We start from the raw sequence: 27,988 nt of genomic DNA, 5'->3' as shown, positions 1-27,988 counted from the left end.
CAAACTATTACACTGTAAAATAAAACTGGTTCATACCTAAGTTATGTTCTTGGCATGGGTCTTCACAGTCATTCTCCACATTAGCCATTTCTTCTGCCTCCTTCTCTACGTTCCCCATTTCTTCTTCATTGCAGTACTCTCCCACTCCTGCTCTTTTTGGACTACTCTCCAGAGGCCTATACTGGCTGCGTGTGCCAGCGCGATCTCTGGCTCCATTTATAGACTGATCAGAAGTGTTTGACTGAGAGGAAAATAAGTTCACAGAATACTGAGATTCTTGACTACATAAAAGTGCTTCACGTGGGAGATTCAAGCTTGTCTGGGTTTTGCCACTAGTGCTGCAGCTACTAAACATTGCCAAGACACCACCACCTTGCTGCTTGGGTGAAGAACTAGCCGATGCATTTTTGAGGTCAGCAATAGTTGATGTTTTGGCAAATAATGCATTAAAACATGGCAACTCCTCATCTCCGCTAGACTCTTCCTCAGAAGAGTCCAACTTATGCGCTCCACGTTTTCGTCTTCTTACAACCTGTGACTGGTTAGAAGGAGACACAGAATGGTTAACCAATTGTGACTTCATTCCATCTCCAAAGACAAATGACTTTTCTGTTATAGCACAGCAACGTGCATCTTCTCGGTGTCTGTCAATAGTGCCCAACAACCCATCAGGCGTATCGAAGTAAACTTCAGGACTTTTGTCAGGACTGCTATCATGAGATGCTAAATGGCCTAGTAGTTTCCCTGTCATTGACCCTTGAGAACTATTAGAAGAAGTAATTTGATTTTCTTGCTCTTCATCAAAATTGCACTTCTGATAATCATTCCTTGCTTGTTCATTTTCCCCTTGACCGATCTCACTTCTAGTGTCTCCGCGCATGGCTGAAGCAGGATTTTGATGAGTAACTACAGGGTACAGAGACATCGACTGAGTTTCCAAATGTAACGGAGGTCCCTCACTTTTACTTACAGCAGCATTTTTAGCCGGATTAAATTTTTTGAGGTGTTTCACGTCTTTGATAGGGTTTAAATCATTCAGCTGGCCATTGGTTGGTATAGTCGAGGTCATGTGTACTGTTAGGTTATCTGTGTTCTTAGCTGAACTCTGCACAGTGTGCTCCGAAGACGAGCTGTAATTCTTTTTAGATCTCAATTTCCTTGAGTGCTCAGGCTGGTTTTCTTGAAAACTCTTGAATTGGCTTTGAGAATGAGGGACTTCATTAGGTTTATAAAGACTTTGGTCACTAGAATGTTTGCCCTTGCTATCCTTATCCTGTTGCCCATTTCTTAGGCTAGTTCCAACATCAGGGACGTCAATTGGGTCACTATTTTCCTTATCTGCAGTCTTAGTAACTGGATCTAGTTTAAAAGACATCCTTTTAACACTTTTGAATGTCTTCAACAGTAGTTGTGTGTCAAGATCAGAGTCTTCCATTTCCTCTGCATTTACCACGGTTTCTACATTCTGCTCTGGTATAGGAGAGGATCCTTTGCACAGATCTTGTGTCACACAAACAGGATCGCACTCCATGTATGAACTTCCGTTTCCTCCGGTCATAATTTGGACTGCAATGCTATTAAGTGGTGATGTGCCAGTAATTTGGGGTCTTTGTTCTTCTGATACAGCAACATGTAAACATGGTTCTTCACAGTTGATCAGGGTAGAGATATCATTTGGAGGATCTTCAATTTGTGGACCCCCATTCCTAATGTCTTTACTGTTAGTATGTGTTGCTATCGGAGTGGCAGAGTATGGAAAATCATTTTCTTTCGACAAATGAAGTCTCTTGCTCCGCCTAACATTTTTCTGGTTCACTTCATGCCCCGGTTCAGTGCTACTTGGATAGCTGTCAATATTTACTTCCATTGACCGAAGAGGACTTTGCTGCTGGCACGAGTCCACATTTGCTCCTTTAGTCAAATGGAGAGATTGCATTATACGTGTACCCTGGGTCTTCTCAGACTTCCTTTTCAATGACTTCTTTTGCTTCTTTGGTTTGCTTGACTGAGCATCTGAAACAGTTTCCAAATCTTGGCCTACCACCTCTATTTTATCAGCATCCACAAATAAGGCATTTGCTGCTTTCATTTGCTGCAGATTGCTGTCCGTATCCAGACCAAAATCCTCCACAACGACAGGACCATTGATATTACGATCTGAATTCTGTTTATTTTCTTCAATCTTTTTAATAAAGTGTTCAGGCTGAAGACCCGTACTTCTTTTTGGCTTTAAACTAGCCGATTTAGGAACCTCATTTGTTTTTAAGGGCTCCACTGCGCCATCTATGTGGACATCAGCAACACATGTCACTTTACCCACTTGGTTTGGCTTTTTCTCTCTTTTGTATACTCTACCAAATATCTTATCCTCAACGCTAACCATACTCTTCTCGAAAGCGTCTGCCATGACGTGACGATGAGACACAGCCATAATTTCGGTCTCATCAGACACACTGGAACCTTTGTCAGAGGCAACCTGATCTTCCAACCGAGAGACATCAGGAAGCAACTGGTCATCCCTCGAAGAAGAATTATTCAAAAGCTCATCTGTCTTCAAAAGCCACTCATTCACTTTTTTAATACTTTTCTTCAACCGTTGCCTTGACACTGCACAGGACGCATCCCTTGGGCTACCCTGAGTGCTGCCCATGTTTTCAGGAGTAGAGTCATCTCTATCATATTGATCATCAATTGCAATTTTAAAAGTCTGACTTTCACTGTACTGTTGCCTTACTATCTGCATATTGGCATGGAGTTCTGTGAGTTTTGACTTCCTTACATTTTCATCAAGTTTTACATGTGTGCCTTGTTCAGCCGCATTTTCACAAAAGTCTAGATCAGATATTAAAGGGTCTCTGATAACTGCAGACTTTTCACTGGGCGATTCTTTAAGATTTCTCACACCATCTATGAAAAAGAAATTGCTTCTTATGCTTTCAAGATCTTTTTCGGAAAATCCATATTCGGCTACAAAAAAAAATAAAAAATACCTTTTAACAAAACTGTAAATATATTAACATGCGTTAGACAAAAATCCACATTTTACCATACTTAAAGTGTACCTCCAATGATACTTAAAAAAAACACCAAGCAGTATAAATAATTGAAAGACAAATAGAAAAAAGATGTGCAAATGCTTTTTGTAACTTACTCCTGTCTAGAGTTATCCCCCAATAATCATGTTGCAGCCATAGACGTTCATTCTTCTATGACTGGCAAAGCAAATGGGCGGTTACTTCCAAATGACGACGTGAACTAAGGGTACTGTGCCTACTGAAGTTCCTTAGTTCCCATACTGCCGAGCGTATCTGCCCCAGAATGCACATGTCTGCTCAACCAATGAGCGCCCAGAATCTCTTGCTCCTGTCTCATGTTTCTCACCTCCACCAAGTTGCTAGTATATTACTCACAGTGGCCGCTGTGCTCATATACTACAAGGTTGCATGGGGATCGCGCACGTTTACATTATGCCTCCTAAGATACATCTCTACCACCTAGAATCGGTAGCCAGCATCTGTAAGAGCTGCCAATGGATTCCACTTAATGACCGTGCCGCGCACGTAACAGCAACTTACACATAAGGAGAGATGGGAAAGGAGGGACACCAGCAGAAAAACTATAGGAATAAAAAGGTAATAACTATATATTGAGAATTAACACATCTATGCAAACTTTTATAACTTTACAGGTACATTTTAAAATGCAAGCACTACTATAACCAAATGCCTTTAAAGAAGTTCTCCGGGCCACATATTGATAGCGCATTCCTTAGGATAGATCATCAATATCAGGTTGGTAGAGGTCCGACCCCAGCACCCCTGCTGATCAGCTTACTGAAGGGGCTGCAGCGACAAACGGCACTGCCTCGTCATAGCTTACCAGGCACAACGCCATAGTGACTGTGCTTGGGATGGTCATTCCAGTCCCATTCACTTGAATGTGACCGAGCTGCAATCCCAGGCACAGCCACTACAAAGGTGTACAGCGCTGTGCCTGGTAAACATTGAAAAGCTGATCGGCAGGGGAGCCGGAAATCAGACAATCTGATACTGTTGACCCTTACTTAGGATAGGCTATCAATATAAAATGCCCAGAGTACCCCTTTAAATGCTGCAACATGCTTTTGGCAGTGTGGGGCACACTTATCAATGTGGGCAAGTTTTCTTAAAATAAAAATTAAAAAAATACTTTGAAGCCCCATCTCCACTTTTTCCCGACTCATTTATTAGCATTTTCCACTTAAGTAGAAAAGCAGCAGAAAACACCAGGTCAGACCCGGCATTGTTTTAACCCCTTGGAAGATAGATCAACAGGACATGCAACCAGTTGATAAAGCAAGTACACACAGCACCAGGGAAAGGTAACAGCGCCCCACTCACGTAGTGTGCCAGTATTCATATATCTAGCTCTGTGAAATAATGACATTTGTGAATGTGTTTGCTAAACCAGACAGCCGTATAAAAAGTGGGACCATATATTGTAGCATTTATCAGAACACTCATATTCACCATACACAAAAGAGAAATAATGAACAGTCAAATAATACAGGAAGAAAAATTTAACAAAAGTAATTTTTTTTTACCCTATTAGGATGCATTAGTCAGAAAAAAGCAACTATAAATGGATACCGTCGTCATACTTAAACCCGATCCTTAATTAGAAAACGGTGAAAAAATGTTTTATTTAAAAAATATATCAATTGCAACGCTGCGTTCTAAGTTTGCTTTAGTGAAACAGTGAGATAGGAGACTGAATTATGTACAGGCAATCATATCTTATAGTGCTTTAATCCCGATGAGGCATTTGGAGACACAATAAATCAGCAGGGGAAAGAGCAAGTCATATTTAATTTTTGCTGGAATCCTCGATAAAGCTGACACACTTGTTAAGAATGTTTCTAATATTGTGAAGTTTCATTATGTATGAAAACATAATTATGGAGTTGACATCACTTTAGACATAATGCAGGAGATTTGAAAAATGGGAAACAGAGTTCACCGCAAAGTACAATTTCATATGAGCTCTTAGAACAGCATAATTTCCCATCTCAACACCGCACTGGTCTGCTCATGGGAAAATGACAAATCTATGGCGTTTTCTACTTAGTGTCAATAAAGATTACTTTTCATTTAAAGTGGAATATCTCGGTTTAGTATATAGACAATAACTGAGGGGATATGTACAAAGTTGTCCAAAATCCTTTTAAATGTATTGGTGTCTCAGCAATATGGTGTATTTAGCGCTGCTATTCCCATATCTATCTGTAATACTGACTATAGGGAACTTCTAATAAAATGAACTAAATGTAAAACAGTCAATTGGACTCCAAGCAAACAGTGACTGCAGCACGTATTCATCAGGCATACCAAGCTGACAACTACCATGAGTTGTAAAGTGTAACTATACGGTCATGTCACTATGACATGTCAAAAGTTTTATGACAGAAATTTTGATCAGTGGGGGTTCGAGCATTGAAATCCCCACCGTTCGATAAACTGAATCAGCAGAAGTGCTTAGGGGATCGCTGTGCCGCTTAATTCGTGATCGGATTTCCTCAGGAAAGCTGAGCAAGCAGTGTACGGACTCAGACTTTCTATTGAGCCCATATACCGCTTGCTCAGCTTTCCGGGGAAAGAAACGAAGCGGCACAGCACTCACCTGAGAGATTCTGCAGCTTCGTTTTAGCGATCGGTGGGGGATCTCAAAACTTCTTACATGTCGCTGACACGTCAAAAGTTTTACGCAAGTTTAGTTACACTTTAATTCACTTTATAGTCAAGTCACAGGCCTTAATAGAGCCCATATTTTAGTGATTCCCAATGTTACTACCATCGAGAGACCCCTGAATTATTTCCCTCATCTCCAGAGAACCCGTTTCCCCAATCATACCACAAAGAAGTTTGGTGTAGGAGTGGGTAAAGGATTCTAGAAATTTTGCCTAGGCATATTTGAGCAAGCTGAAAAAAATAAAAAATAAAATTGCGATCATGAATGTGAAAAAAAGTAGCAGCTCCTGCCTGTGATATACCTGAAGAGTTTCCAAAGAAACCGTGTTTGTGAAACTCTGCCATATACAATAGCTGGGGTATCTTTCCACTCACAAAACCTTGCGATCTCTGGCTTTAGTCAAGTGTTATGTAATTTATACACATACATATGAGTGCTTTCATTCAAGTAGCTCTATAGTCAGTCCATGTTACTTCTGTATATTTTTTGGCCAAAACTAGGAGTATGTCCTATATATGAAAGCAGGAATACTTGGGTTCTTATCTGCCATGGGATTTGCACTGAATTTTTCTAGAAAAATATGGTCCAGAAATATGGCGTGTTTATGTACTAAAGCAAATGTTCATTTTGGAAAATTTCATAGAAAATAACCATCACAACATACCTAGATCAGATGCTGCCACATCAGACTCCGGTTTAGAAGAAACCTCATCATTTGCTTCATTGGCCATCAAGCTGTCTTCCTTTTTCTCAGGTTCGAGAGATACTCCGGGCTCACACAACATGTAAGGTTCATCAACATCACTTCTATTAAAAAAAATATATAAAAAAATGAGGGAGGATGCATTTATACTTATAACATTACCTTCAGGTGGTGAACATGTACAAGGGGCCAGGAGCAGTGCCAGATTTACATCTCAGGAGTCTGTAGACACTGATAATCTGGCGCCTTAGACGCCACCAATCAAGTAGGCCACACTACGTCATGCATGGATTTAACCCCTATCCGCACCATGACGTACTATTGCACCGTACGAAGCAGGTGTCGGCTGTGTATTACAGCTGACATCCGGGACTAACTGACAGGAATAGTGATCGCTCTGATCCTGGCCATTTAACCCCTTAGATGCTGCGATCAAACCACAAACGCAGCATCTAAGACGTTAAAAAGAGGGAGGCGCCTCACTCAAAGCTCATCGCCCCCCCCCCCCCAACCCGATCGGGGGGCGCTGATGGTGGTCAAGGCAGCCCAGGGGCCTAATGAAGGCCCCCAGGGCTGCCTTTCTTCATGTACTGTTAAGCCCAGCCTCTGACAGTAAAAATTGATGGCCATCAATAGCTGATGAATCGGGGACCAACCCCGGGACCCGCGCCAATCACATTTACTGGTGATACACAGGTCCTGCAGCCTTTTCTCTCATTGAAGAAGGCTGCAATATCTGTGAATCGCTGCTAAATGTGTGTCGAAGATTAACAGTGAGCAAGTAGAATTGAAGGGGAAGAAGCGCTCGTACGAGCACTGCACCCCGTTCAAAAACAGCTTGTCGACGGGGGTCCCGGGTGTCATTGATGGCCTAAAACCCCTTAAAAATAAAATGTCTGCTCTTACAAAATAAAGCAGAACATTGTGATGCACTTCATGCACTTCTAGAGCCCTCTGCAGCCTTTCCTTTGTCCCTCCATGAGTGTCAGTAAACTCATATGTACGTTTTCCCCCAGGGTCTGCCTATAGGTAAATCCAGCCCCGACTAGGGATACATTTTTTAATGACCATGTTAATTTGTGCTCAGAATGGATTTAGGAGTTATTTCATATCGTGGAAATACTGTAATAAATGGTTTTTACCAGATATTTTACCCATAGGGCCTGCAGCAGACATATTTATTTCCTCAAATCAATCTGCAGTCATCAACAAAACTGATCTACCGGTGTGTATGGGAAGGCTGGCATAGTAAGCTTGCATTGCTTTACATTATTTGCTATGCATTAAAATTCTACCATAAATGGATAGATTATACCACCACCCAAGACAGAATTACAAAGATCTTTTTTTTTTATGGACCGGCATGTCAATGATTTATCTAGCTGGGATAAATGGTTAATGATATATGGAATGACATATCAAGAAATATTAGGATAGTGAAAAACTCTCCTTTCCGTGTTTATATCTTTACTATTAGAAAGCATCCTCTCTCTCTCAGTAGAAGACTAATGACCGGTGACACAGAACACTTGGAACTTTTTTGCACGCTTTCTGCGCGTTTATAAAAAGCAGACCTGGGATGCGGGAGGTGTGATTTAAAGCCAATGATAAAAACTCATGACTCCTGAAGGACCTTAGCGTACTAAAATCAAGTTTATGAGTTCATAACAGCACAGGGAAACACAATCCCCCAAAGCAACGAGGCAGAACGGAAAAAGAGCTGTAAAACCGGTGAAAGTTTTACTGTATGAGATGACTTTGAAGGCATCAATGAATGCCCACTCCGAAAGCGCTTATATAAGGGGACACAAAAAAATAGCCTAAGGCCAGCAAGAAAAGTCCAATGGCTGTTGGACCTTCTGGCCATAACACACCAATCACAACACGTGTAAAGCAACTGCAGATACAGAAAAAACGGCCGTGTTATTGAACCACAAGTTATTGCCTCCGCTTACCCCAAGCTGCCGGCTTTCTTGAATAAATCATCTTCAGAGGAGTCAGACACTAAAACAAACAAAGCAGCAATTAAGATTCTGGCTAAAACCAACTACACATTAATTATGATGTGGGATAGAAATGGAAATGGATGCGTTGTGAATATAAAGGTCTCCTCTCAGAACCAATGCCATAACATTCTGGACTTTATTAACACTTCATGTGCTACAACAAGTAGATATTGAGTTTATAGCAAATGGTGCGGGCTATACGGCAACTGCCGGCACATGATATACACTACAAATCAAAGTACCTAGATGAGACAGAGATGACGCAGTGAATCTTTGACAGTCAAAGAGAAGCCAAAAAGAGACAGTAAACTTAAAAAATAAAAAAATTTTTTTTTATTGTCTTGACCTGTGTGACTAGATTAAGCCAGGTATTACAGGCAAAGGCAGGGATGTAGAGCATAATTATTTTCGTCACAGTTGACCTGGACAGTGAAATTGGTTTACGCTCTATTAAAATGATTTCTGTTTAAAGAGGTTGTCTATGGCGCATACACGCATTACATGGACAGTTATTTCCACCGCGGTAACGGCTGATCACTGGGGGGTGGAAAAACGAGACCTGTAGTGATCTCCACGGAACAACAGCTTTAAAGGAACAGTGTTACCACGAAAAAAAATTTAATATGTTAAAGATGTTAGTGCTTTATTAAAAACGTTTGGATTAATTTGTGTGTTTGTGTGTTACTTTTTCTTATTTTTACACTTTTTCTTCCCTATGGGGGCTGCCATTTTTTTTTCCATTTCTGTATGTGTCGATTAACGACACATACAGACATGGAATACGGCAGCCACAGTCCCATAGGGACTGCGAACGGGTCCCGTCCCATCCACTTCTGTGTACGCCATCTGTGTGGGAACTGCGCATGCGCCGCTCCCACACAGTCCAATTTGAAATGCGCGCCGTCCGGCGCCATTTTCCTGTGGACCGGAAGTCGCGGCCGGACAGTAAGATTACTACTTCCGGTCGCGGCTTCCGGACTTGTGCACTTGGACCAGCGGCAGCAGACGGAGCGGACGGGCCGGAGGGAGCCGCGGTGGCAGGAGCAGGTAAGAGATTTCTATGTATGTTCGTGTTTGTGTGTGTTTACTACTGTATGTAAACCTACTACACTGTGTGTTAGCTCAAAAAATGGCGACACACAGTGTAGGAGGTTAGACCGTTCAATCCCCTCGTTTATCCCGGCACTAGCCAGGATAAAGGAGGGGGGGGATTCTCAGAGCTCACTAGAGCGAGGGCTTTTTTCCCAATTTTGCAGCAAAAAGCAATGTGGTTGCTTAACCACATGCAATGCTGCAATTTTGGGAATAGCTCCATCTAGTGACCAGCAATGGGAAATATTATAAATTAGAATCTAATTTATAATCTTTCCTGACGCGTGAAAAAAATAAAAAAAATTTGAACAATGTTTAATCACCTATACACTAAATGTTTAATTAAAAAAAAACCAAACATGTTTTGCTGGCAACACATTCCCTTTAAGAGCTGCTACAGAAAAGAGGGCCTAGAGGCTTGTTGTGCGACTGGCTGCAAGGACAAGCCTACTTACATTGATTCTTATGGAGGGGAGCTCATCCTTACAGCTGCTCGCACTGACAAGGTTTTTGCTCACCTCACTGCCCGCCCACTGAATCCCCAGTTCCGCAGATGCAATTAGGCAGGGTCCTCACGTCGCCGTTTAAATACGATTAACGGCAAAACAAAAACTTGTTTAAATTGCGCCGTGAGAATCCAGTATAAGTGCCATCATTTGAACACTACGTAGATGACAAATTTAATACAAGTGTGAAATTCCATTAAGGATCCGCTAGTAAATAAAAGGAACACCAGATATACATGATTTTCCGTCACATCACAACACCTTACCAAAGTCTGTTATTAGTTGCTTATTCTCTTTCTTCTGACGCTTGGGTTGCTTACAGTTCCGTGTCTCTGTATCTCCAGCGAGATGTGTGTCAGTGCTTGTTTCCTGATAATAAATAATAAGACTTGCTAGACAGGAAGTACAAATACAGGAGAACAATATGCAGGCCAAAAAACATCTAAACTAGAATGCCATTCATTTATATGTCGCGGATTACATGCAGAGTAGAGGCCCTTTTACACGGGCCAGTTGCCGATGATTGTCCTGCGTAAACAGGACAACGATCAGACGCATCGGCTAATTGAATCGTTTATGCTGCAATAAAATATCATTGTTGGCAGCACATCTCTCTAAGTAGGGAGATGTGCTGCCGACATGATGGAAAGGTATGGGGACGAATGATCGTAGTAACGAGTACTCGTCCCTATGAAGAACCAAGCACTGCTTCTGGTGAAAGCCGCAAAACGAGCGGCGATCAATGAGCGGTCCACATCTCAGTTGGAGGCTCCGTTAAAGTCCTCTGTCAGAACCAGCCAAAAATAACGGAAATAGTAGCACAGAATGCTGCGCTATTGTGCACGGTAAAACGCCAGAAACCTGACGGAACTCAATGTCATCGGTCATGTAACGATACACCGATGATGTCGGTCACATATTTTTTGTTCTGCTCCTCTGACAGAGCAGAAAAATGGAAACGAGACTTTAAGGTGCCCATACACCTTCAAATTAACATCAGCCAAACCCGACAATTTCAGTGGGACCGGTCTACCATCTAATATATATGGGGGTGTCCCCATTTTTCCCCAGACCGAATGCCCGATCCGATGTTCTCACGGGAGATGAGAAACTGCCAGGTGTCTGGCAGCAGCTGATTCCCCACCCCTTATTGGAGTACACATGCACACTCGGCGGGAAGGTGTATCAAAAAGGTTGGGAGGAATAGTTGCTGAAGGAACGTTCGAACAACAGCTATTAAAAAATGTAGACACCTTAATACAGTTACAGTATTCGCAGACAAAGTTCAATCAAGGAGTTTCCAATGTGCAGCACTGCACAAAAACGAAAGGCGTAAAGTCCTGATAAAGTAATACTTTAAATTAGCTAAATGCTGAATGATGGTATATCCATTTGAAATTAGAAGCACTGGACTGTTTCCTTAACTCAGGGGTCCCACTCCCGGGACACCCACCGATCAGCTGTTTTGAAGAGAATGCAGCACTCGTAAGAGTAACTACCTAATAAGCAATTCTCTAATATACATATGCTGACCACTGTTCAAGTGAGGATGGACCAGACCATCAAGGTTTTAGTACTTGAAAGCTCCTTCAGATGACCTGTGGTTGTACTCCAGGTACGGTTATGGGAACATAGACACTGCTGTGAATTTCCCCCACCCACAAATTAGAGTCAGTATAGGCAACTATTGGTCAGCCGCAATTTGCTGTTAAATTCCTGCGACTCCCACACACCCTCAACGTTATTGATTGTGGTAATGCAGTACAGGTGACCAATAGGCATGATAGCGGCACAGTCTTAGTGGGCCTGTATTTTTCAGATGGTGCCAGAGAGGACCTGCATAAACGTCCAAATACCGACCATTTGGTAAAAGCCCCTAGTGAAGCATAATTCCAGGATTGTACATTTGGTGGCCACCATAAAACAGTGGGACCGCGAGAAGATCTTTGTCAAAAATACTTTGATTCTGCTAAAAAAGAAAAAAAAAACACGCACTTCACACAGATAACACTGCCTTCAAGAACACAGCTCTTCAGGCAGATAAGCGCCGTTTATACAAGGATTCTTTAAATTTAGTTACTTATACATAGATTATATGATGGCCCATAAATCTGTATACATGTACGTATGTAAGGCGCTACTATAAAAGGAAGGATCCAGGGATTTTAGAAGGACAGCATTGATAGAGCCCAGGCTTGATTTTCCACTAGTGGTTTATTGACGGAATATGTGTGAGTGGTATGAATGAGCTCCTTCCCTCGATAGTTTGTGTTCTCTCTCTGGAGAGGAGCTCCGGTGGGTTTATTAAGGATGCGCAAGTCTTCAGAGGAACTAATTGCTGGCGGCTTCAGTGTACTTAATGAGTTTTTAGCAACTAATTGCTTTAACAAACTGGTGAACAGGCAAATTAAAGATTTAACCAATGAGTTCCTAGAGAGGCTCCTGGTGGACATTATGCAGTGGTGTTGAGATCAAAGAAATAAAGGATTTAATTGTGAAAGCCAGCACCATATAGACCCTTTTACCTTACTAAGCATCAGCGATTTGTCCTCATTACTTATATAGATCTTAACCGATGCAGTAAGAAATGCGAGAAAATTCAACAGCTTGATTGTATACTGCGATTGTTTTATTGGCAGGGTGGCGTGCCTAGTTTCAGTCTCGGTCTGCTGCAGGCCCCTAGGAGAATGGGGGGAATGTGACGCCAAATCTTCATTTGTACTACTTAGCCTCTCAATTAGTGATTGCGCGTTGGTGGATAGACATAGATCTGAGTAATGCAGCCACTGCACTGGCTGGTGCACTGATGTCCTCCTATGAGAGTCTTACAAACTTGTTGTATAGATTTAAGTCCCCGGGGAGCATGCCACTGCCGCTTCGTACGGTGGCTGTTGCTTGGGGGGGCGGCACATGCTCTGATGAAGGTATCGGAGGTTCCCTCATACTCACCTAGAACTCCACTCTGGAATAAATCCTGGTTGTCCCATCTTGAGTTGATCCCAGGGGCGGTGATGTGGTCCAGGGCTGGGGTTAAATTCCAGTGTCAGGTTTGTAATACAGACCCTGGCATTGTATCCTTTTCCGCACTTCAGGAAAGATGACATTCCAGGGACGGCCTTTTTCCATTATCTTCAGCTGCGTCATGCTTCGTGTGCCCAATTTGGCTGTATGTCACCTCAGGTCGGTTTCTCTAGGCTGGAGGACCTTCTTGGAGTTCCAGCTCTTTCCAAGGTCCTTACCTAGGTCTACATTTTGTTGTCCTCCCTAGGACAAAGACCCTTTGATAAGGCATTTACGCTACGGAGGGGAGATATCCCTGATTTGGTGGAGGAGGATTATAGGGAGGTGGAACATTCTTTTTTTGACTCGGTTGTGGGTGCAAGGCATTTTCTGATACAGTCTCAGTTTTTACATAGGATCTATTAGACACCCATCAGACTCCACAGGATGGGGGCATTGACCTCAGATAGCTGTTTCCGCTGCGAGATCGATGTGGGTATTTATTTACACTGTGTGTGGGTATGTCCCAGAGTGGCCCCCTTTTGGTCGGAAGTAGTTGAGTTTCCACACGCTCATTATGATTTTCCGCGAATTCTTACACCTCAGATGTGTCTTTTGGGTATTATGAATGAAGTCATACAAATAACTATAAGATAAGATATTTTTTAGATTCATACTTTTTTGTGCTAGGAAGCTTGTGATTATGGCTTGGAAGAATCCGGAGGGTCCGAGTTTGATACACTGAAAGCAATTGGTGAATAAATATATACCTATGTATCAAAAATTATATCTAAACAGACGATGTCCAGTTAAATTTGGTCAAGGTGGTTAGAGACCCTGGAGACTGCGATTTAGCTGCAATTTTCATGAGTGGAGATGGTTCTTGGGGGAGGGGGCGGGTTGGGCCACTAGGGTGAATGTGTGTGTATGTAAGGTTGGACTGGGTTGGGGTATGGTGACATGGACATTTTGTGAATCCTGTATGTCCAATGTATCTGCTCTGAATTGACTCTGTATTCACTGTAATGATGCCTATCTTAATATCTCGTAGTTTGTCTAACTTGTATATTTGTACATGTTTGTACAGAAAAAAGTTTTGAAAATAAAGCCGCTGCAGCTCTGCTGACCCTTCGCCAGGGAGACCTCTCCGTGGGCGATTACGCCATTCAGCTTCACAACCCTGGCGGCAGAGCGGTCCTAGTACAACGAGGCCTTGGTCTTAAAGACTGTCCATCCCCGTGACCCCGTGAGAAGAAGCACCGCACCGGGTATCCGCCTATCTGGACTCGGGGTCCGCAGGAAACTTCATCCAGGAAGACCTAGTGTATCTTCTCCAGATACCCACAGTCCCTCTGGAGAAGTCTTTTGCTGTTGCCTCGGTGAATAGACTGCCTCTGCCCAACCAGATGTATCTGAAACTAAGCCGCTGAATCTCCAAGTTGGAGCCCTTCAAAATGAACTTTAGTTTCTTGTTTTGCCTAAAGCCGTCAATCTTGTACTACTGGGCCTGCCTCGGCTCCAACTACATGCCCCAGTCCTGGGCTGGAATTCCGGAGAGGTTCTCCAATGGGGCTCCAAATGTTGTAGCCGCTGTCTGTTGCAGATCCATCCTGTCCAGCCTGCTCTGCCTCAGTCATTGGCAGGATTGCCCCCTCATTTCTCTCAGTTTGCGGAGGTCTTCAGCAAGGAGGCCGAGACACTCCCCCCCCCCACACACACCGGGCTTAGGACTGTCCCATTGAACTGGTTCCAAATGCATACCCTCTCCCCGTGGACGGGTATACCCTCTCTCCTTGCCAAAGACTCAGTCTGTATCGGTCTATATCAAGGAGAATCTGGAGAGGGGTTTCATACAAAAATCCTCCTCTCTGGCTGGAGACGGGTTCTTCTTTGTCAAGAAAAAAAAGACGGGTCTCTTCGACCTTGCATTGACTACCGTGGTCTCAATCAAATCACGGTCAAGAAACATCCGTTGCCACTAATTTCCGAACTATTTGACAGCATACGAGGAGCCAAGATTTTTTTCTAACTAGACTTGCATGGGGATCACAAATGATCTGGATCCGCCAGGGTGACTAATGGAAAAAGGCATTCAACACTCGAGATGGGAACTATGAATACCTGGTAATGCCCTTCGGTCTGTGTAACGCTCTTCCAAGAATTCGTCAAGGATATCTTCCGAGATCTCCTGTATGCCTGTGTTGTGGTCTATCTCGATGATATTCAGATTTTTTTCTCCAGATCCAACGACTCAAAGGCATGTCCGTCAAGTTCTGCTGCGATTAAGGGAGAATAGTTTGTATACCAAGCTGGAGAAGTGAATTTTTGAGAAGAATTCTCTACCCTTCCTGGTCTACATCATCTCGGACCAAGGCCTCAAGATGGATCCTGAGTAGGTGAAGTCCGTCCTGGAATGGCTACGTCCTCAAGGTCTGGAGGCTCATACAGCGTTTATTGGGATTCGCCAACTTCTACAGGCAGTTTATCCCAAATTTCTCTTCACTGACGGCTCCCATCTCTACCCTCACCAACAAAGGGATGACCGCCAAGGTGTGGACTCCAGAGGCAGAATCTGCAGTCAATAGCCTTAAGAGTGCCTACATGTCAGCCTCAACCCTCCACCATCCTGACATATCTTGACAGTTTTCGTTGGAGATGGACGCCTCCTCTGTTGGTGTAGGTGCCCTTCTGTTCCAGAGCGGTTCCAAAGAAAAGGCAGTGGTATGTGGCTATTATTCTAGACTTTTTTTCTTCTGCAGAGCGCAGATACTCTATTGGGGATCGGGAGTTACTGGCCATCAAATTGGCTCTGGAGGAGTGGAGCCATGTGCTAGAGGGCGCAGTTCACCCCATCCTGATATATACCGACCACAAGAACCTCACCTATCTCCAACGGCTGAACCCCCGTCAAGCCAGGTGGTCGCTGTTCTCCACCTGGTTCCAATTTGTGCTCCACTACTGTCCCGCTGACAAAAATGTGAGGGCTCATGCCCTGTCCAGGTCGTTTGAAACAGCGGACACCGTGGAGTCTCCGCAAAGTATTGTTGACCCGTCCTGTATTATTCCTGTTAATCCTCTGCAAGTTAGAAACATCCCTCCAGGGAGGACTTTTGTGCGGTTGACAGACAGGAGGAGAATCCTTCGCTGGGGGCACAGCTCCAAACTGGCTGGGCATGCTGGTACTCGTAAAACCAGAGATCTGATTGCCCATCATTTCTGGTGGCCCATGCTGTCCAAAGATATTGTGGACTTCGTCTCGTCCTGCACTGTGTGTGCTTCCAACAAAGTTGCTCACTCCAAGCCTGCCAGTCTGCTTCAACCTCTGCCTGTGCCCAATGCGCCCCGGCAGCATATAGCAATGGACTTTGGGGCAGACCTTCCTTCCACTGCAGGATAAAATACGGTCTGGGTGGTGGTGGACCAGTTCTTGAAAATGGTTCATTTTATCCCACTGACCGGCCTACCTTCTGCTCTTCGGTTGGCGAATCTCTTCATCGAGCACATCTTCCGCTTGCATGGTTTGACTCTTCATATCGTGTCTGATCGGGGGGGGGGTTCAGGTCACCTCAAAATTCTGGAGAGCCCGCTGTAAACTTCTAGACATGAAGGTGGAGTTCTCTTCAGCCTATCATCCCCAGTCTAATGGCCAAGTCGAGAGGATTAACCAAATGATGGACAATTATCTTTGCCACTTCATCTCCATGCAGCATGATGATTGGGTACAGACTCGTCCATGGGTTCTCGTACAACAACCACACAAGCGAGTCCACCACCTCTACACCATTCTACGGCCAACATCCACAAATTCCTCTTCCTGTTCCAGCTACATCCCAGGTATCTGCAGCTGACTCTGCATTTAGAGACTTTCTACAAGTCTGGCAGCAAACCCAGTCCTCTATTCTGCAGGCAGACGATCGCACGAAGCAAGAGGCGGGTACTAAAGTCTGGCTGTCCTCTAGGAATATCCGTTTAAAGGTGCCGTCCTACAAGTTTGCTCCCAGGTTCCTCGGACCCTTTGAGAAACTAAAACAATTAAAACCCTGTCTCCTATAAGCTTCGGCTGCCTCCTACCCTCAGAATTCCCAACTTCTTTCATGTGTCCATCCTGAAGCCTGTGTTCCTGAACCGCTATAGAAAGAATCTTGGTGCCGCAGTGGCTCCCAGCAGTTCATCTGACGTGTTTGAGGTGAAGAAGATCCTGCAATGCAAGGGAGTAGGAGGAAGGACTTTCTATTTGGTGGATTGGAGGGGGTTTGGTCCAGTGGAGAGGTCCTGGGAGCCAGAGGAGAACCTCAATTTATTAAGAAGTTCCGCTCTCGCTCTGGCCCCAAGAAAAGGGGGCGTAAGAGGGGGAGGGATACTGTAATGTCCACAGCCGCAGACCATTGTCCTTACCTGCCCCCCGATGACCGCGAGTGCCGGGCGGCTTCTCCCTCCTGAGACACGCCGGCACTCACTTCCGCATCGCTGCACTGGTTCCCATAGGGCGCTCGCGTCCGGCCTTAAAGGGCCAGTGCACACACGAGTAAGATCTGTAATTAGCCTATGATCACCCTGGACTATAAAAAGGGCTCTGCCCTTCCACTCATTGCCTGAGCGTTGTTGTGTTTACCCATGTTAGTCTTAGCAAACGATCCCTTAGTGTTATCCTGTTCCAATACCCTGCTACCTGTATCCTGTGCTATATCTGTTCCTGTGCCTTAACCTGTTGGAGTCGTGTTGTGCCACCGGTCATGCCTCCAGATATATACGTCTGGTGTCTACGAATTCATCTGTGCCGAGCCTCCATTACTTTCTGGACTATTCAAGGTACTATTGTACTAGGACAGTTTGGCCAGCTGCTACTCCGCTACGGTGGAGCGGCCTAGTGGGTCCACATACCCACGGATCGTAGCAATACCAATCTAGATTTTTCAGCAGACAGCTAAAGAAAATTCAACTGTCCGAGGAAGAGGAACAGTCTGAGCTGGCAGATATCAAATCATGTGAGCTCAAAACCTAGGCAAGAACACGGAGTTCAAGTCAGCTGCAAAAACGCATATTCAGAGCAAGACTGTACAAACAAGGCAAAGCCAGTCTAACAAATGAATTAGGAACTTGCCTCAGAGCTTTATGGTTTATATAAAATGTATGCACATATATTTAACATTTTATATTTATCTTTTAGCCGTATATGGAAACCACAAATTAAAAGGAACACAAAAGTTTTTATGCAGCGCTGTATTATCAAGTGGATTAATCTGTTTCAGTGTAAAGAACTCACCAAATGGCAGGCAACCCACTAAAGTATGAACTTCAAGGAACAGAGAAATGGAGGGTGCAAACATCACGATATGACACTTTAGGATGTAATACTTAATTAAAATGTATTGTACATAGATAACGTGTTCCAGCTCCGGACTGAAGCCTTCATCGGGTTGAAATCTGACATATGACTATTACTATGTGCATTTTACAAATTCCCTGAAGGCTCCACACCATGGAGCGCCAGTTTTTTTCCTCTTAATTTTACACTTAAAGGAAATGTGTTGCTAGAAAAAAATTATTATTTTTTTTTAGTTAGACAGTTAGTGCATATGTGATTAAACATTGTTCGAATTTTTTTTTTTTTTTTTCACGAGTCAGGAAATATTATAAATTAGATTCTAATTTATAATATTTCCCAGTGCTGGTCACTAGATGGAGCAATTCCCAAAATAGCAGCATTGCATGTGGTAAAGCAACCACATTGCTTTATGCTGCAAAATTTGGGAAAACTCACTCGCTCTAGTGAGCTCTCAGAATCCCCCCCCCCTCCTTTATCCTGGCTAGTGCCGGGAGAAACGAGGGGATTGAACGGTCAAACCTCCTACACTGTGTGTCGCCATTTTTTGAGCTAACACACAGTGTAGTAGGTTTACATACACTAGTAAACGCACAGTAAAACACTTACATACACAGAAATCACTTACCTGCTCCAGTCGCCGCCGCTCCCTCCGGTCCGTCCGCTCCGTCTGCTACCGCCGCTCCAAGTGCACAAGTCCAGAAGCCGCGACCGGAAGTAGTAATCTTACTGTCCGGCCGCGACTTCCGGTCTACAGGAAAATGGCGCCGGACGGCGCACAGTTCAACTTGGACTGTGTGGGAGAGGCGCATGCGACGTTCCCACACAGACGGCGTACACCATAGTGGATGGGGGGCGTGGCCAGCAGTCGATGGCGCCGGTCGCATAAGCTGAGAGCTCCGCGCCCTGCCACGCAGATCCAGCAGCCTACAGCGGGGAAAGGTGCCTCATATGGGGAAAAAAAGACCCCAAGGGTCTAGACTCACCCCTGCAGCACAGCACCAGGTCGCCGCCGCTCCACCAACGATCGACGGCTACTTTCTTCGGCGGCAAGCCACGCCGCTCCCTCAGCCGCAGCCATCTTGGACAGCCTCGTGTCAGAAGGAAGGGGAGATGTCCGAGCAGGGAGAGGAGACAGTGCCCCACGTACAGGGTAAGCTGAATAGCCGGATGGCTAAAGTTCACCCTCCCAGCTCCCCTAAGCTGTCCTCCACCTCGTCCTGTGAACAGCAGGGAAGGGGGTCCCCTATCCCAGGAGCAATGGAGGCCAGGCCACGAGGAGCATCAGCTCAGTCAGAGGCCCCAGTACACCTGCTTGAACCACCAATGTCACAGCCCTCAGCACAAATGGCCCTACAGATTTGGCCTGCACCTAAACCTCAACGGCCCACGATCCAGCAGCCGGGGAGGAGAGACGAACTGGGGGATACACCATCTTTGACCCCCTATGCCCAGGCCCCTGTATATGCCTCAGATTCTGACCTGGAGGATTCAGCCTCACTTCCTTCAGATGTGCCCCCTATGTGGAGGGAATGTTTCTCACAGTTGCCCACTAAAGAGGACTTTAAGAGTATGATACAAGAAGTGAAGGCAGCTTTTCGTTCAGAATTGGCGGGGGTGTCGCAGCATATACAGCAGATTGCTACGAGGGTGGAGGCTCTAGAAGATGACCACGATGCCACTAGGCGCCATGTCTCTGTGATACAGTCTTCAGTGTCCTCCCAGCTGGCGTCCATTAGAGATATGCAACTGCATCTAGAGGATTTGGATAACAGAGGTCGCCGTCATAATATAAGGATAAGGGGCATACCGGAGCCCTCGGGGTCTGAAGATCTTCCCATCGTGTTAGAGACTATCTTTAACGACCTTTTGGGTGCACCCCCGTCTAATCGGATACCGCTTGACAGAGCGCATAGAGCACTGAAACCAAAATCCATTACATCTCAGCCCAGAGATATCTGCTGTGTCCAGGATTTCCGCACTAAGGAGGACATTATGCTTAAAGCCCGTCAGCGTAAAGACCTGGAGTATGCCGGTGTGCCGATTCAGTTATTCCCGGATCTCTCCTGGATTACGTTACAGAAAAGACGTCTGCTTCGTCCGCTTCTCGCAGCCCTACGGGACCACAATATTATTTATCGATGGGGGTTTCCGTTCTCCCTTACAGCCCGAAGAGATGGTGTTTCTGCAACCCTGAGGTACCCAGGGGATTTGCCTCATTTCTGTGACTCCCTTGGTATACCAACGCCCAAGATGCAGAATTGGGAGACTCCTTTGCCGCCTTCGTCTCCACCTCCAGTCTGGCAGTCGGTCCGAAATAAGCGGAGGACCTCTCCAAGGCGACAGTCTAACCGAAGTTCACCAAGACCTGATTTGAATTGATGGACGCTGTGCAGATACACGGCACCTCCGTAATATATGTGAAGGAGCCTGGTCACCCATACCAGCTGCTCCCTTCGCCAGTTGCACTATCCTAGGCTAAAAAAGCATTTAGGATTATATTTCTGATTTTATGTTGCTTCTCTTTAATTCGTTAACGTAAATTGTGGCAGGGCGCGATTGCCCGGGATACACTTGGCTCTTTCACCCCCTTTTTGTTTTTTCTCGGCCTGTACGTATTTATACGTACTTTTGTACTAGGTTCCTCGACTGTTGAGACCCGACCTCTTTTTTTGATAGGGGTAATTTGTTTTGCAGTTCTCCCTCTGTTTTTAGAGAGAGTTGCAAAGGGTAATATTGTATTACCAGTTTTCTTTTGCTTTAATATCACCCGCCCCAGGGTATAGTATTCTCCCTGGTAGTATTTTCTGAGTGTGTTTGAAATTCATTGATCTCATGCATTTCTCTTTGTTCTCACTGCAGATATGTGTATTGTCTCCCTGGTACGTCTTTACCCCAGTGTCTTTCCCTCCCCTCCTACTTTCATCCGAAATAACACCTGAGACGACAGTGAATCCTCCAAGAACCTCCAAGGTAGAAGGACGCCGTAGAACACTGCTTGCTTTGAAACCGACATGGGACTGGCCCCGACGTAACTGTGAGCTGTATACATCCGCACTTTCCACATCCTTCTTTACTCTTTCATACATCTTTGACCATGGTTAAATTTGTCACACTTAATGTCAAGGGTCTCAACTCCAATGTGAAGAGACGCTTGCTTCTCAGGGAGTTGAAATCGCTTGGAGCGGAAGTTGCTTTTCTGCAGGAAACACACTTAGATTCATCCGGAACTTTCCAATTTGCCCGAGGGGCGTATCCTGCTGTGTACTCTGCCTCGTCAGGTCGCAAAAGGGAGGGGGTGGCCATTTTGATAGCAGCTTCCTGCCCCATACAAGTTCACACCTCACATCTAGATCCGAAAGGCAGATATGTTATAATAGAGGGGACTTTGTTTGGACAGCCCATTGTTTTATGTAACGTTTACTCTCCTAATACCGCACAGATTCCATTCCTACGTAGACTCCTTTCTAAACTCCAGAAGCTTCCTAGGGGGGCATGGCTGGTGGGAGGTGATTTTAATGTCCCGTTCTCCACGTCCATGGATAGGGTCTCTCTTACACACGCTACTCCGACGCCCACCCTTACAGGACTTTCTACACGTTTTAGGCAACTAATTAGAGAGCACCAGCTCTATGATTTGTGGCGAGTGGATCACCCAGGTGATAGGTCCTATACCTTCTTCTCCCATACGCACAGCACTCATACACGCTTAGATTACTTTTTTGGTAATGTCCCTGCCCTCCGTGCGCTCCAGGGGGCGAATATAGACCCCATCTCTTGGTCAGATCACGCACCAGTTTCTGTGTCCCTGCAGATAGGGAAACCAAATACGAGAGTATGTCATTGGCGCTTAAACGAAACTTTGTCCCCTGCTCTTAGGGACAGCCTGGCCGGACATATGCGGGAATTTTATGCACTTAATGAGGGATCGGTTCCTTCAGTATCCACTCTTTGGGAGGCGCATAAGGCGGTGATGAGAGGGCAATGCATAGTAATGGGAGCTAGATTGAAAAGAGACTCTCGGGCCAAGCGGGTGGCTCTCCATCGGACAATTACTAAGTTGGAGAGAGAAATGGGGATTAAACCGGCGGTCCCGACACTACGGAAATTGATAGAGGCTAGAGCACAACTCAAGGACTTAGCTATGAAGGGGGTAGAAAAGTCATTACTATACACAAAAAGGAAATATTACGACAAAGGTAATAAGGCGCACTCGCTTCTGGCCAGACTATTGCGGGATCCGGCGACTGTTCGTACTCCACAGGCGGTTCGGGATAAGGCGGGCATACTCCAGCATCACCCAGACACGATAGCCACACTTTTTCATGACTATTATAAATCCTTATACCACCTGCCAAATACCTTACCACCTGATCCGGCTCGTCGGAGGGAAACGCTGCAAGCATATCTCTCTTCCTGTGCTCTCCCTAAACTGAAAGATGAGGAGCTTTCATCCCTGAATGCCCCGATCTCTGCGGAGGAATTGTTTGATATATTGAAGGACCTCCCTAGTGGTAAGGCCCCTGGACCAGATGGCTTTATATATGGGTATTATAAGACCTTTGCAGAGATCTTGGTTCCACGGATGGCTTCCTTATTTAATGAATTCCTACAGGGTTCTCCCATCCCTCAAACATTCCTGCATTCTCATATCACGCTGATCCCTAAACCGGGTAAAGACCACACAGAGTGCTCCAATTACAGACCCATAGCCCTTCTGAATTCGGATCCAAAAATTTTCACACGTCTTCTAGCTAATAGACTCAATGTTTGGCTCCCTTCTTTGATTCACAAAGACCAAGTGGGCTTTGTGCCTCTTAGGCAAGGAGGAGACAACACACGAAGGGCCCTTGACCTCATTGATGCCCTCCAAAAGCAAAAGGAATTGGCGATCCTTCTTAGTCTAGATGCAGAGAAGGCGTTTGACCGCTTGGGATGGCCATTTATGTTCGAAACTCTAAATTCATTTGGGATTTCGGGCCCTTATTTGACAGCACTGCGTGGTCTCTACTCCAAACCGACAGCGGCAATTAAACTCCCACACTCCACCTCCCCTCCGTTTCAAATCTGGAATGGTACACGTCAGGGGTGTCCCCTATCCCCACTTTTATTTGTGCTATGCATAGAACCTTTAGCAGCTCAAATACGGAAATCCAGGGATATAGCGGGGGTCCAGATACAAGATAAAGAGTTTAAGGTTTCCCTGTTTGCAGATGACGTCCTCTTGACTATCACTAAACCTCATACCTCCCTCCCTAACCTTACTACAGTTCTCCGTAGGTATGGGAGGCTGTCAGGATATAAAACTAATACATCTAAAACGGAAGCGCTCCCTCTTAATGTCCACACCAGGAGCTCCTGCTACTCAAACACAACTACACCTACAACTGGAAGGAAACCTCTCTGACTTACTTAGGAGTTCAACTCACTCCATCCTATACGTCGGTTTACAAGGCTAATTTCCCCTCTCTGTTTGTAGAGCTACGTCAGCTAATGGCCAGGTGGGATCCTCTTCCCATGTCATTTTTTGGGCGCATAGCAGCGGTCAAAATGACCTTGCTCCCTAAATTACTGTACTACTTTGAGACTTTGCCGGTAGCAGTACCTATGAAGGAATTGCGGGCCATGCAGTCTTCTATCCTCAGGTTCATATGGCATTCCGGCAGACATCGAATTCCGAAATCAGTTTTATTATCGGGTCGATCTGCGGGTGGGCTATCGGTCCCTGATGTGGTGAAGTACTATTGGGCGGCACACCTCCGTCGCATACCCAGCTGGGTGTCTTTAAGGGCGTACAATAAATGGACCGAAATAGAGAAGCTATGGATGGCCCCGGTCCACCCAAACTCCCTGTTATGGGGTGACCCACTGGTAATGCCGACTGCATCTTTATTGGGTCCCATGAGATTTCAAAGGGAGGTGTGGGAAACCTGTAAAAACCGCTTCCATTTGGCATCGGGTTGCCCGCCCTTGACTTCGGTACTCTACACTCCCACTATTCCGGGGGGCACTACCTCCCGAATAGTCCGATTGTGGACGGGAATTTAGGTATTTCACCTGGCTGATATGGTTGATCCCCACACGCAAGAGCTTCACCCGTTTTCATACTTTCAAAAACATCATAATATTCCCTCCGCTGCGTTCTCTCACTATCTTCAGGTTAGACATTACATGCAGCAAACTTTTAGATCCACGCGGGTTACTGCACCTACAAGCTTCGAAAGGTTATGTCGGTATGCTACCACCACTAGGGGGCTTATCTCAGCCATTTATGCATTATTGCTATCCCCGGAGGGTTCCCCTCCGCCTGGGCATAGATACATGTTGAAGTGGGAGGCCTTACTGAATAAATCCATCCCGCTCTCATTGTGGCAGATTATTTGGTCGCAAGCAGCTAAAACCTCCATCTGCACTGCATATAAGGAAAACCAATATAAAATCCTTATGTTTTGGTACCACACCCCTGCCTTTCTGCATAGCTTCAATCCGGGTATTCCGTCGGAATGCTGGCGTTGTAGAGGTCAGAGAGGTGATCTGTTCCATATTTTCTGGAGCTGTTCACTGGTACAACAGTATTGGTTGGAAGTTAAGAACTTGGCATTGGCGGTGTTGCAGCAGGATATTCCCTTAGATCCTCTTCATTACCTCCTAAATGTTCCCCCTAGGTCTTTGGGGAAATCACCAGCTCGACTCTTTCGACACTTTCTCACAGCCGCTAAGACGTTGATAGCGTGGAAATGGAGACAGACAACCCCTCCCTCCCACATCGACTTAGTAACTAGAATTAGGGAAATACGTACAATGGAGCATATGACGGCCTCTATTGACAATGAACTGGACAGGTTCAAAGTGGTGTGGGACCCGTGGGACAAGTATTGGATACAGGGAACTCAAGATTAGGTGGTAGATGGAGCTCCGACTATCCCCCCCCCCCCCTCAAACCCCTGTGTTTTTTCCCAGATGTTTTGTCTGTCTATTGAAAGTTACTGTCTTACTATGTGAATTGCATGGCCCTTCATGCTGCTCTAAGTTATATGTATATTTTTGAAAAATTTTCAATAAAAACACAGTTGAAACCATAGTGGATGGAACGGGCCCCGTTCGCATTCACTATGGGACTGTAGCTGCCGTATTCCATGTCTGTATGTGTTGTTAATCGACACATACAGAAATGGAAAAAAAATGGCAGCCCCCATAGGGAAGAAAAAGTTAAAAAATAAAAAAAAGTAAAACACACAAATAAATATAAAAGTTTTTAATAAAGCACTAAAATGAAAAGGATGTAAAAAAAAATTTTTTCGTGACACTGTTCCTTTAAGTATGAGGTGGAATCCCTCATACAGTAGACCACGGTCCCTGTGAAATACCTCATTAAACCCATAATTCATTTTTAGAAACAAAATGCCTTCAAAACAGTATCAATTCTTCTGGGTACACTTGCACAAAGTCATGGATTTTGTAGGATTATATTCATGTATATGATTAACCAATTATACCAAACAGGTGATAATGATCATCATTTTCATATGTAGGTTGAAACACTGTCATTAACTGCAACAGAAGCAGCTGTGTAGGAGTATGAAAACTGGGTGAGGAACAGTCAAACTCTGCTACAAAGGTGAGGTTGTAGAAGACCGTTTCATGTCACAGGTCCACCATGGCAAGTCTGAGCACAGCAACAAGGTCATCACAAGACGTGCATCAGCCAGGTCTCTCCTAGCAAAGATTTCAAAGCAGACTGGGGTTTCAAAATGTGCTGTTCAAGCTCTTTTGAAGTAGCCCAAAGAAACAGGCAACATTGAGGACTGTAGAGGCAGTGGTCGGCAAAGGAAGCTTAGTGCAGCTGATTAAAGACACATCATGGTTACTTCTCTTCGAAATATGAAGATGTCCAGCAGTGCCATTATCTCAGAACTGGCAGAAACTACTGGGACCCATATGCACCCATATACTGTTTGGCGAAATCTAGAAAGAAGTGGTCTTCATGGAAGAATTGCTGCCAAAAAGCCATACCTTCGATGTGGAAACAAGGCCAAACGACAACTATGCACAAAAGCATAGGAAAAGAAAAATGGGGTGTAGAAAAATGGCAACAGGCGCTCTAAACTGATGAGTCAAAATGACGTATTTGGCTGTAACAGAAGGCAGTTTGTTCATCAAATAGCTGGAGAGCAGTAAAATAATAAGTATCCGCAGGCAACAGTGAAGCATGGTAGAGGTTCCTTGCAAGTTTGGGGCGGCAAATGGTGTTGGGGATTTAGTCAGGATTAATGGTGTCCTCAATGCTGAGAAATACAGGCATCATCCAATACCATCAGGGAGGTGTCGGATTGGCTCCAAATTTATTCTACAGCAGGACAGCGACCCCAAACATACAGCCAATATCATTAAGAATTATCTGCAACGTAAAGAACAAAATGCCCTGGAAGTGACGATATGCCCCCCACAGAGCCCTGTTCTCAACATCATTGAGTCTGTCTAGGATTTGCATGAAAAGACAGAAGGATTTTTAGAAAGTCTACATTAACAGAAGATCTGTTACTTCTCCAAGATGTTTGGAGAACTCCCTGACTAGTTCCTTCAAGAAATTATGTGCAAGTGTACCTAGAAGAATTGATGATGTTTTGAAGGCAAATGGTGGTCACACCAAATATTGATTTGATTTAGATTTCTCTCCTGTTCACTTTATATTTTAATAGATAAAAAGACAAAAATAAAAATTAACATTTCTATTTTTGAAAGCACTTTTACTTTGCAGTATTTTTCAACAACTGCCTAAAACAGATGGATAGATTTCATGTATTTTATTGTATCCTAAAGGGTTTATTTTTTATATTCTTATGATAGATCTTTAACTTGTGCCTGTAGAACGAATACTAAAAGAGGCAGATGTCACAATTGAATTTCTTTCCCTGACAGATAAAGCAGCGACTCTGCAGGTTAAACCAACATCAATTTCTTTGCCTTTTGCTCATTAGCCCTTTATAAAAGAAACACCAGACGCTTAACTGGTTGCTGAGGCCGACCTCCCTCCATGCACCCAACGACTGCTGCCATGCTCATGGCTTTGCAACTTGCTATCTTTATATAAAAGTTGAAATTCCCAGTATGTCTTATTAGTCAGCTAGCCACATTTAATTCGCATAATCATATTCATTTCAGCAGCATAATAGATGCTTTTAATTTTTGCAATGCACAGCACATTAAAAAGAGAACGACAAGCTTCTCCAAATTCTAATGAAAATATGATAGATCGGGACTTCAGTACAGTATTCTGCGTATATATTGCAAAATACAAGTAAAAGCAATTTTAAAAAAGGTCACTCTTACAAAAGGGAGGACAGCACTTTCCAAAAATAATTTCTCAAGGATGAAAAGAAAGGTCGTTGAGTAATAGATGAGGGCAGAACAAAGAGGAGCACAAAATAAATCAGACTAACTAAGGGAACGCTTGCAAAGCATACAGGGATTGTTTAAAATGAGAACAATATCTTACAGTCACTTCTGACAAACTCTCGTACACCGTTACCTCGGCTTTCTGAAAAAAGACAATCAGAAACCAAGCGGCTCAGAAGGGCCGATAAGATAACATGTCCTATTTTTAGATTTAAAGGAACAGTGTCATCACAAT

General features: G+C 44.5%; 1 protein-coding gene across 1 annotated transcript in view; it reads right to left on the bottom strand.

Moving 5' to 3' along the window:
• BRCA1 (BRCA1 DNA repair associated) overlaps window positions 1-27,988 on the bottom strand; it is a 110,905-nt gene that overhangs the window by 59,770 nt on the left and 23,147 nt on the right. The window contains exons 7-10 of the mRNA XM_075846652.1: window positions 10,301-10,403; window positions 8,386-8,434; window positions 6,392-6,534; window positions 37-2,967 (exon numbers count right to left, since the gene is read on the bottom strand). Coding sequence (XP_075702767.1) covers window positions 37-2,967; window positions 6,392-6,534; window positions 8,386-8,434; window positions 10,301-10,403 — 3,226 coding nt within the window. The remainder of the gene's footprint in view (window positions 1-36; window positions 2,968-6,391; window positions 6,535-8,385; window positions 8,435-10,300; window positions 10,404-27,988) is intronic.

This window comes from Rhinoderma darwinii, chromosome 13 (genome assembly GCF_050947455.1).
Source record: "Rhinoderma darwinii isolate aRhiDar2 chromosome 13, aRhiDar2.hap1, whole genome shotgun sequence".
NCBI lineage: Eukaryota > Metazoa > Chordata > Amphibia > Anura > Rhinodermatidae > Rhinoderma > Rhinoderma darwinii.
The sequence above is the reverse complement of the archived record's forward strand: the minus strand, read 5'-3'. Positions and strand labels throughout refer to the sequence as shown.